General features: G+C 40.8%; 1 protein-coding gene across 1 annotated transcript; it reads left to right on the top strand.

The window, feature by feature from the left end:
* Positions 1-2371: 2371 nt before the first annotated feature.
* Positions 2372-11286, top strand: LOC310633417 (keratin, type II cytoskeletal 6A-like; the record flags this gene model as incomplete). Its single annotated transcript, XM_083351122.1, has 9 exons — positions 2372-2887; positions 4690-4904; positions 5767-5827; positions 6043-6138; positions 6886-7050; positions 7766-7891; positions 9788-10008; positions 10354-10388; positions 11090-11286. The coding sequence occupies 9 exons, from the start codon at positions 2372-2374 to the stop codon at positions 11284-11286; spliced, it is 1632 nt and encodes a 543-aa protein (XP_083207248.1).
* Between the last annotated feature and the right edge of the window lie 791 nt (positions 11287-12077).

Genomic DNA, 12077 nt, shown 5'->3' with positions numbered 1-12077 from the left:
ACTTTGGAGGTCTTCTAGTCCAACTCCCTACTCAAGCAGGAGACCCTGTATCATTTCAGGTGGTTGTCCAGTCTTTTCTTAAAAACCTCCATTGATGAAGCACCTACAACTTCTGAAGGCAAAAGCTGCTCCACTGATCAATTGTCCTAAAACAGCTGGAGATGGGTGGGTTAGGCTATGTCAGGGGTCTTCAAACTTGGCCCTTTTATGACTCATGGACTTCAACTCCCAGAAGTCCATGAGTCATAAAAGGGCCGAATTTGAAGACCTCTGGGCTATGTAAACTAATTGAGGAAAATGGGGGAGGGGGAGACAATTTCATCCCTAAATACAATATATAAATATTTTTCAGATAGTTTCATGTCCACAAACAGAAAGACAGACACACACACAAACACACACACTCACACACAGAAACATGCTCTCCATGGAATTCAGTGGAATGTACTCAGTGGAACTATTTTTTTTTAATCCCATTTATATCCCACCCTTCTCCATAGACTCAGGGCGGCTTACAATTTAAAGCACAAATCAATGTGCTTAGCAATTTATCTGAAGCCTCACCATGAAGTCCACTGCATAATTACGCAGGAATAAGTGCTAAATGAAAACTATTCCCAAGTAAGAGATCCAGTGTGATAAATGATGGGCTGAGAGCAAGGAGGCCTAGTTAGGCATAGAGGCCAGCTGGGGGGGGGCTTTGCACCAGTCACTCTCTTAATTTTGGACTGGGGAGTAGAAAAAATAAATTTCCCAAAATAATAGCAAACAACCTCTGGAGAGTTGCCAAGGAAACAACATGGAGCTGTCCATAAAGATGCCAAGTGCTGGGATTGACATGAAGCCCCCACTCCCAAAACTCTCAGTCAACACAGAGATGATTTGCAGTGTTTATTTTGTGGTTGTTGAATTGCTTCACATGCTGCAAGAGAGTGATGGCATCAGGCCACACAATTTCTGCTGTGGAGTGGGTTTTTAAAAATGATCTCATAAACGTCTGGATGTGTGGCAACCTTATGTAGGGTTGCCAGAATTCTATTGAAAATATATATTTTTATTGATCTCTATTCAGGGGTATGGATTGATTTGGTGGATTATTTAGTGGACTCCAGAATCACTCTGGGCAGTTTACAATTTTATTTTTTTTAAAAAAACCAATAAAGAGGAACTAGAGTGACTGGTTCATAATATCCCCACCAACAAAACACCAATAGGCCTCCAAAAACACCCCATCCAATCCTGGGAGAACAACCATGTTATGAAAGACCTCCAGAACCTCACTTGTGTGGGAGCCATAACAATTTCTGGTATGATATCATTCAGACACTGTGAAAGAGAAGGCGTGCTTTCCTGGCATTGATTGATAGAAGGGACCTGAAGCAAAACTCTGTCTGATCTTAGGCGGAAAGTGTATGAAATAAACCAGGGGTGTCAAACTGCTGGCCTGTGGGCCGTAAGCATCATAGCAAAACCAGCCCACCCCATTTTCCCACCCCAGTGGAAAAAAAGTCGCGATACGTCACGACACATCACGTGACGTTGCGAGTTTGACACCCCTGAAATAGACAGTCCTCAGATACTCTCTACCAAGGAGGGTTTTATAGGTAATAATGAGCACAAAAATGCATTGGCTTACCAGAAGCCCTTCAGTAATTTATGCAACTTGTGGAACAATGGAGTTGCATGAGCATGTCCCACAATACCTGCACTACTGAATTTTGGACCATTTTTTTCTTCCAAATAGTCTTGAAGGGTATGTACCGAGTATATTGCAGGAATCCAGTGTGTGGTGATTATGGCATGAATGACTGTGTCAAGGACCTCCCAGTCCAAGAATGGATGCAACTAGTTTACCGGATGAAGGACCTACTGGCCACATGCTCTGCAAGCAGGAGCTGAAAGTCCAAAACTGCCCCCAGTCCATCTTCCTCACAAGCTAGAGCAACTGATGTGAAACAAGGTTTCCCACCAGTTTGGTATTTTTTTTTTCATTGTTGTTCCTTGGATACATTTCTCTGGCTCATTTCCATCATTTAGTGCATAACTTCAGGACAGTATTTATCATTCCCAAATGACAAGCAAGCATGTCTTAGCTGGTTGCACTTCCCTTTAGCTTTTATGTGGGGTGTGTATGGCAGGACAGACTGATGTCACCATTCAAAAAAGCCTTAGAGCATGCCCAGCAACATTAATCAGAAAGTTGATCAACTGCAATCACATCCAATCCCACTTCCTTGACAATATAAATAAAAGAAGAAACCTTAAAACGTAGAGCTCGCAACTACACCTGCCTCTGCAACACAGACTGCGTCCTCTCTTTCTCTCTGTACCTCTTTCTGCCTCTTTGTTCTCCAGCTCTTCGCCAGCTAACATGTCTCACCGAGCCAACATCAGAATTCAGAGGAAAGGCTTCAGTAACTCATCTGCCATCCTACCTAACTTGTGTCACACCAACTGGAGCTCACAAAGTGTGGGCAGAGGTGGAAACTGCGGCATTGGACGTGCTGGCTGGGGCCGGGCCGGTGGGGCTGGTTTTGGCAGCCAAAGCCTTTACAATCTTGGTGGACCCAGGAGGATAGCAGTTGGAGGCAGTTATGGCAGTGGCATCGGTGGAGGCTATGGGTACGGTGGTGGAGTTTGTAATGGCTATGCTGTTGGTGGTGGTATCGGTGGAGGCTATGGGCTAGGTGGAGCTGGTTTTGGTGGTGGGAGAGGGGACCCTTCCTTCCCAGTTTGCCCACCAGGTGGAATCCAAAAAGTAACGGTCAATCCTCACCTGTTGCTGCCTCTCAAGCTGGAGATTGACCCCACCATAGAGAAGGTCCGCAAAGAAGAAGGAGAGCAGATCAAGACACTCAACAACAAGTTTGCCTCCTTCATTGATAAGGTGAGGATAAATAAAGGCTTTGTTGTTTCAGAATGCAATGAATTGGGGAAAGAGCTCAAGAGCTTTCCCACAACTCCTTTTGCAATTTTCACTGATTTCATCACAGTTGTTATTTATCACTGGCTGGTACCAACTAGATGAAGTTACAAAGCTGCCAATTTTTGCCCGGTCTTGCTGCTTCACTTGGAATAGCAACATGACTGGAATAATGCAATGGGGATTTTTTTTTCCTGTTTCAGAAAGTGAGATTGGAAAGATTTCTAAAGTTAAGATTATATTTTCTCTGAAATGAATCTCAGTAGGTCAATAGAGTTTCTCACTATACAATAGTGGTGGAAAAATGAGATCTAAGCAAACTTTATTTATTTATTATTTATTTATTTGTTTGTTTGACTTATGTGGCCACCTACATTGTATGTTAACTCTAAGTGGCTCACAATAATCCATAAAAAACACAGTGAAAAGAAAAAAGTACTCTTCTCCCAGGTGCCAGACAATCATCCTCACAGCTCCACTCTCATCACAGCCCAATGCTTGGGGAAAGAGCCAGGTCTTCACAAACCCCCCACCCCACCCCTGAAGGTCAAAATGGTAGGGATCTGTCAAATCTCAGGTGGGAAGTGTTCCAAAAGACTGGGGTGGTCATTGAGAAGGCATGCCTCTGTTATACATACATACATTTTATTCTTACAGATAGTGGAATTTGGAGCCACTGAATCTTTTGTTTCCTGGCTAGTAACCATGAATCATTGTTTGGACAACCATTTGTCTGAAATGGTATGGGGATTCTGGCCTGAGCAGGGGGTTGGACTAGGAGACCCCCAAGGTCCCTTCCAATTCTGTTACTCTGTTAATCAAACTGCTTTGATGCACATGACTATGACCCTTTAGCCAGAAATATAAGTTGCGCAGATATGATGTAGCTCTTGCTCAAAACACCTTTAGGAGAGTTGGAGAAAGAACTGAATCATGATGAGTAATGTGGGATATAGAAGAGGCAGGTGCCAGATAATGCCTGAGTAGGCTTAGAGTTCATTCACTCATTCCTGCATTCACTCATTCATCTACAATTGCAATTTGCCTCATTATGCAATACTGGGATACTTTTTGAGATGAGACTTGCAGTATTGGTGACGTACAGAATTGCACGGGTAGCTACATTCCCATACACAGACTAGTCTAGAGGAATATGTTCTTATTTGTATACCGCCTTTATTATTATTTTTTACAAACACTTCAAGGCTGTGAACATATACTACACATGTTTCTCCTCCTATTTTCCCAACAAAAGAATACTGTGAGCCGAGTTGGGCTGGGAGACAGTGACTGGCTGAAGGTGAACTAACTAAATCATAGCTAGAGGGCATTAGGCACAGGAAGGTTAACTGTCAGAGAGTGCAGGTGAAAAGGGAAGGCAAGGAGGGAGGGAGAGAGGGAAGGAAGGAAGGAAGGAAGGAAGGAAGGAAGGAAGGAAGGAAGGAAGGAAGGAAGGAAGGAAGGGAGGGAGGGAGGGAGGGAGGGAGGGAGGGAGGGAGGGAGGGAAGGAGGGAAGGAAGGAAGGAAGAAAGGGAGGGAGGGAGGGAGGGAGGGAGGGAGGGAGGAGGGAAGGAAGGAAGGAAGGAAGGAAGGAAGGAAGGAAGGAAGGAAGGAAGGAAGATATTAAAGCAAGAAAAAATACGGTAGCCTTTTTTGTACAATCTGCTCAAGAATAAGTCAAAACAATTTTTAAAATATGCCAGGGATTAAAAAAGGATTTGCCTTTTAATCCCCAAACTCCCAAATCCATGTTTTTCTTCCTCCAGGTGCGTTTTCTTGAGCAACAGAATAAAGTGCTGGAAACAAAATGGACTCTGCTACAGGAACATGACCAGAAAACTGTGAAAAGTAACATTGAGCCACTTTTTGATGCTTACATCAACAATCTTAGGATGCAGCTGAATGATCTGGAGAAGGAGAAAGTAAGGCTGGGTGGAGAGCTACATAACACCCAAAACCTTGTTGAGGATTATAAGAGCAAGTAAGACTTTCATCTTACTCCCTCTTTTATGCATGTTTGTGCCAGGAAATCAGGTGGGGTTTTTTTTGTTTTTTTTTATGCCAGGTGACAGCCTGGATTGGTCCCTGTGGTTTTCTTGGGAAGGTTTTCCAGAAGTGGTTTGCCACTACTTGCTTGCTAGAGCTGAGAGTAACTGGTCCAAAATCATGGAGTTACTTTTGTACCTAAGATAGGACTTAAAGCCACAATCTCTTAGATTCGAACTTAGTGCCTTCACCACTATCCCAAACTGGCTCTTAAGATTTTGAGCCCTTTTTTTAATACCCTTTGCTTATATTGCAATGAAGGACCTCACACAGTTCATTGCACCTAAAAATCTCACAACAGGCTCTGTTAAAGAGAAATGTGCAGAGGTGCTTTACCAGGTGGTGCTCTGTACATAGCTGGATTTCAACTTCCTAGGATCTCAGCATAGTTAATATTCCTGGGTTGCACAAATTCGGATGGCCATTACACTGACACAGAGAATCATAGAATTGCTAACTCTTTGCAGATGATTGTTCAGCCTTGTCCAGGCAAAGTATGGCAGGCCTAAGTCAACAAGAATGTTGGTACAGAATGTTGGTAGTAAAAGAAACCGTGCAGAAACGCTCAAAACTTTGTCCATCTTTCTATCTGTCTGTCCTCCTTCAGACCTTGTAGGTCCAGTTCCAGAACAAAGCAGATTTTTCTCAGACAATTTTGTTATAATTGACCAGTCACTTCTGAAAATCACCTCTGGGATATTGTCAGGACCCTTTAAAAAAACTTTCAAGCAGTGCAGCATCTTTACCAGATTTCTCTAAGATGTTATTTTTCCCCCCTCCTCCGCTGGCCCAAATAGGTACGAAGATGAGATCAATAAGCGCACGGAAGCAGAGAATGACTTTGTACTCCTCAAGAAGGTGAGAGTCTGCATGCAGTGTGAACACTTTGCAAAAAGGCAGCCCGTTAAAAGGTGGGGCTATCCCAGAAACAAGTATAATCTCAATTAGGATATACATACATACTGTATACTGTACATACATACATACATACATACATCGCATAAGGATAATCAGGAAGTAATAATGGACTAATAAACAGTCCTTTAACTTCTCACCATGTGTTTCCTTCTTAGGAAGTGGATGCTGCCTACATGAACAAAGCAGACCTAGAAACTAGGTTACAATCTTTAGTTGATGAGATTGATTTTCTCAGACTCCTACATGAAACCGTAAGACTCAATATTATTTTCTTTGAATTCTGCTCATTGTATTATGCAAATAAATTTTATGTTCTGCCAAAGAGATAGCTACAATATTCATTTACTTTCTTGAACTAGTTTGAGAAGTCCCCTCCTCCTCACTCTTAGATAAGATGGTGCTATAAACAGGGTTGGTAAACAGAACTTTGTAGCATAATTTGTTATAAAATGGGAAGGAAGGAAGGAAGGAAGGAAGGAAGGAAGGAAGGAAGGAAGGAAGGAAGGAAGGAAGGAAGGAAGGAAGGAAGGAAAAGCACAAAGTAAAGAATATCAGAGGAAAGGCAAACATTGAAAATGGAGATAATTATTAAGACTAGCAATGGCGGGAACAAACTTTATACCTTTAAATTGTCATATTAAAATCAAAAGATGTTGACATTTCTCAAGGAGTTTAAAGAACTTTAAGAATTTCAAAATAGGATCAGAGTTAATTAAAGAATTTTCTTAGTAATCTGCAGTTTCAGAATCTAATGATAAATGCTCTCATCAGGAACAGTCATTTCATATTCTTTTACTCCAATATTTACTGATCCTTTATGGATACAATGAAAATTACTAAAAGTAAAGAAATTATGCAAAATGAACACCCCCTTCCAATTTCCTTACTTACCTACTAATAGAAAGGAACGCTAGCTCTAACTTTTGAATTAGGTTCTTGCCAAGGCCTGATAATTTTATGTATGTTTTCTGAGTGGACTATTCCCGTAACATGTGCAGGAACTGGCAGACCTACAGAGGCAGATCTCGGACACTTCTGTGATTTTGTCCATGGACAACAATCGCTACCTGGACCTCGACAGCATCATTGCGGAAGTCAAAGCCCAGTATGAAGACATTGCAAAGAAAAGCCGGGCTGAGGCTGAAGCTTGGTACCAAAGCAAGGTAAATCATCACCAAGGGAGTTGGGTGGGTGAGCTATTACACTGAAGTCACTGTAAGAGGCGGTCAAATGTTTTCTTCCAGAATTGGAATTTAGCAAAGTCAGGTGTTGAAGAGACATTGCCTCTTCTCCTTTCTCATTGTCCCCCCTATTGTAAATCTATTAGTAATTAGGGAAACCGCATGCCATTCTGTCCTCTTGTAAAATAGAAGGGAGGAAATTCTAACTCCTCCTTATTTCCTTTTCAATTTGCTGTACTTGCACTTTTAGAAAGGCACTTTCTCCAAAGGAGATTGTGGTAAATGTGTGTATGCAGCCTTTCTACTTCTCAGCTAGAATTCTCAGTTTGGGAAATGTAATTACCCAAATTTAATATCATCTTAGGATTTTTTTTGCCCTTTGATGTTATTATTCTATAATTTACAAATTTTTGACCCTAGTTTAGTTTTAGATTTAATGTCAATTATTCTTGTATTTACTGATTATATTATATTGTACACTGCCCAGAGCCTCTCTTTGAGGGAAATGGGTCATTTAGACTTATGAAATATAAATAAACAAATAAAAAATGTAAGATTTGCAATGCAAAATACCTTGAGGCACCAGATTGCAGGAGACCAATAGACAAACAGATGCATACACTCTCACAAATGAATCAAACTGACTCATTCAATTAAAAAATTAAACTACAGTAGCTGCTTTCCACTTTTTTTTTAGTACGAGGAACTCCAGAGTACTGCTGGAAGACACAGTGATGATCTTCGTAACGCCAAGCATGAGATTTCAGAACTAAACCGACATGTCCAGAGAGTAAAGGCTGATATTGAAAGTGTGAAAAAGCAGGTAGGTTACTGCATTGTTCCAGAGTTACGATAATACAGTGGTACTGCTCAGCCACATTTCTGGAAGAACATTGTAATATATATCATCATATTATGTTCCCAACAGATTATTCCCAGGTTGAAATGGGAATATTTATTTTTATCATAACATAGTGCTGTGGGGTTGTTGGGTTTGGTTTTTTTTGCATATATTTAACTTCAAAATTAGCCATACTTATACGTGAAACACAGAGATGCTGACAGACAATCACCTCTTTACATTACCTGCCTGCAAAACAAAGAATAGCACAGCATCTACGATGCTCATCCTCATGACTTTCACAAAACCAATTATTCTTTTACAAACAGCTGTAACTGTTTAATTCGTTCATTAATAATTAATTCATTGTCACTTAATTGGTTTTGTAAATTACTAAGTAGACAAACTCACTGGCCAACAGCCATCTTCTCCCTGGTTGTCTTCTTTCCTTTCAACCTTCCATTTAGACCACACTCCATCCTATCTAAGGAAAAAGCAACAGCAACATGGCTGATCCTATTACTGCACTAACTAGAATATGTTGGGGAAAGGGAAATCCTATCACTAGTTACAGTGCAACAGACCAATTGCTGCCTACAGGATACAGAAAATGCCCCATTTCATTGCAAGCTGAAATATTTCTCTCCTGGAGTTGTGGGTGCTCCGTCACTGGTGGTTTTCAAGAAAAAAATGGGCATCTATTTGTCCAGAGTAGTATAAGGAATCTTGCATTGAGCAGGGTATTGGACTAGAATTCCAATGCTTTTTCCAGCCCTATGATTCTTTACTTGAAATGGCTCTTTCAAAGCTGGACTATTTTGCAGATAGCCGTATTATTTCCTTAACACTATCCATGCTTATAATACATGTTAGTCCTCGACTAACAACAGTTCAAAGTTGCAACAGCACTGAAAAAAGTGACTAATGACCATTTTCCACACTTACAACTGTTGCAGCATCCCCATGGTCACATGATCTTGGCAACTGGTCCATATTTATGATACTTGCAGTATCCCGGGGTCATGCAATCAGCTTTTGTGAACTTCTGACAAGCCAAGACAATGGGGAAGCCAAATTCACTCGACAACTATGTTACTAATTTAACAAATGCAATGATTCACTTAATAACTGTGGCAAGGGGGGAGGATCGAGAGCATCCTGTCATGCAGCATCACAGTTTGGTTTGGAAGCGTCACTGCTTCAGACAGGAAGGCGGTGCAGAGAGTGGTGAGGATGGCCGAAAAGATCATTGGCAGTTCCCTCCCTCCCATCCAGGACATAGCACAGAAGCGTTGCTTGAGCAGGATCCATAAGATTATCTGGGACACTACTCATCCTCTTCACAACCTGTTTTCCTTGTTACCTTCTGGGAGGAGGCTTTGTGGTATCCGTAGCAGAACATCCAGATTCAGCCATAGTTTCAATCCATACAGCATTAACCTTGTGAATTCTCAGGCTTCCTCCTTCCATTATATATTCAAGATGGACAGTGTTTAATATGTATTTGTTATGTACAGTATATGCAGGGGTGTAGGTCTATACATATGTTGTATATAGTATGTTTAGGTGTATGTCATGTATGCGTTCACTTTGAGAGCGGACAGCTAAATTTCATTTTTGATGTGTGTCGTTGTGCCCAGAGTAAAAAAATGACAATAAAGGTTATCTTATCTTATCTTAAGAAAAGTCATAATATGGGGCAAAGTAGCCCTTGACATTTTAGGTAAGGCCTCAGACATCCTGCTAAAGGCCAAGGATGGTTCTTGGTCCAATAAAAGTTATATATCTCTGCTTATGGGATAATATAACTGAAGATATTTTGATCTGTTCTGAAGGGAAGACCCACTATGCTAATTTCTCTTTCCTTCCTCCCCTAAGTGTGCTAATCTACAGGCAAAGATTGCTGAAGCAGAAGACCGAGGCGAACTGGCGCTCAAAGACGCAAGGCAGAAACTGACTGAACTTGAGGATGGTCTTCAGAAAGCCAAGCAAGATATGGCCAAACAACTCAAGGATTATCAGGAGCTACTGAATGTTAAGATCACCCTAGATATTGAGATTGCCACCTACAGAAAGCTTCTGGAAGGAGAAGAAGATCGGTCAGTGATAGCCCATCTAAGTAGAATCTTTACAGATCTGTGCAAATCTTTGTACTCAAAGTCTGCCTTTTTACTATTATTACTTCAGTAATGAAATAATATGGTGTGGCCTCCAGAAGCCTTGGGTTCAGTCCACAAACTCCCCCCAAAATTTCATCCCATTAGCATGTAGTTCTGTGGGCACAGTGAGTCTTTTTCCCTTGATGTTCATCCTTCACTGTCCTGAAGGATTTGATGACTTTGCAACAATAGCCATACAACATTGGTTTTCTTTCAGCCAACTATATATGTTCAGAATACATTTGAATTCTTACCAATGCTTGATTCCTGTTTTGTTTCCTGCAGATTGGCAAATGATGCAGCGGATGCAGTGAACATCTGTAAGTATAATGAAGAATATTCACATTGTAGGACCTTTGCTATACAGAGGTGATTAAGAGGGTCCTTACCTCTATTTAGATGGAGAGAACGGCACGTTGTGTTGTCCTTTAACCCTCCTGCCTTTCCTCTTCCCTTGCAATTTTAGGTTTTGCAATCATAACTGCGGCAATTATGCTAGCAGTAGCACACCAAAGTTCTTGGTGTGTTATGTCAATATAGGGCCACAGGTATGGGATGAAAATTTGCATCTGTTTCTATCTACTGTTTTAAACACCTGTAGAATGCCATGGGGCAGAATTCAACCAATTTTTCAGGACTCAGACAGCAAGACGCAACTTTCTATGAATTCTGATCCATCACTAGATCTCACAAAGTGTTAGTAATTTCATCCTGTGGTCTCCTATGGCTTTGGAATTCTTGTATTTGATCTCAAGCAAGATCATCATACTCTTTCATCTGACCTTTGGCACCATTGAGAAATAAAATAAATAAAGAGGTTTTAAAATCAATTAATGAGTCCTTCGGGAGAAGGGTGGTATAAAAATTAAATTAAAATTAAAATCATTCCATTTGGTGGGAATGTTTGAAGGTCCCACAGTCCATAGTGATTACCCTTCTCATAATTTCCACAAAGTAGCTGCCTTTCTGAGAACTGAAAATGCCCGGGGTCTTCTCTAAGTCTGTCTCTTATTTTTTGCAGCCGTTTTCTCTTCACGTCTTTCACGAGGATCTGCTGCCGGCAGTGGTCTTGGCTACGGAAGTGGCCTCAGCATGGGTGGAGGTAGTTGCTTTGCAGTAGGAGGTGGCAACTGCAACATTGGAAGTGTCGATCTTGGAGATGGCAGCTGTTCTAGCATGAAGTTCATTTCCTGTCCTCCGACAGGTTACATAAGCTAAAGGTCCAATTCCTTGTACTTTGAAAAATGAAACACGTGAACCATGTCTTCCCTGGACCTCTCCATGCAGTATTCATACATCTGTCCTTAGCTTCATGTTCAAATTTTGTAAGACAGGCCATTTCTTTGCTTGTATGTAGACAGCATTCTGCTTTTCAAATGATTCAGACTATATTGAGGCTTGCTTTCTGATTTTTCCTTCTTTCATCCATGTCAGATTTCTACATTTTTCAAGGTTTGTGTAAACTAGGTAATCTTCTGCATTGTTTTTTTATGCTTGAAATCTGTACTTTGAAATATGGCTTTACTTTTCGATATGTATATTCAATAAAAACATGATTATGAGGCAATTCATTAAAAATAAGTCTTAGCATTATTGTAATGTTGTCAAGAAGCAGGCCAGAATCATACTACTGCAAATGGGGAATTTTGGACACCTATGATCTTCAAGGGAATATGTATCGGGAAGATTTGAACAAAGGTCAACCCAATTCTTGAACATTAAAGTTTTCTCTTTTTTATTTTGCTTCAAGTCAATGTTGACACCTGGCACCTGCCTGGAGAAGTCTCTGCCCTTTTCTTGGTAAGATTTCAGAATTGGTTTGCCAGTGCCTGCTTCCTAGGGGTGAAAAAGAGTGACTGGCACATGATCACCAAATTGGATTTATTTCTAAGGCATGACTAGAACTCACAGACTGATGTAATTGTTTTTCTAGAGTCACTTGGAAGAAATTAGTTTGCATTATATATTACATATACCGCTATGACTTACTGTAACCACATAAGAACCTG

Source organism: Vipera ursinii (assembly GCF_947247035.1).
Source record: "Vipera ursinii genome assembly, chromosome: 2".
Taxonomy (NCBI): domain Eukaryota; kingdom Metazoa; phylum Chordata; class Lepidosauria; order Squamata; family Viperidae; genus Vipera; species Vipera ursinii.
The sequence above is the reverse complement of the archived record's forward strand: the minus strand, read 5'-3'. Positions and strand labels throughout refer to the sequence as shown.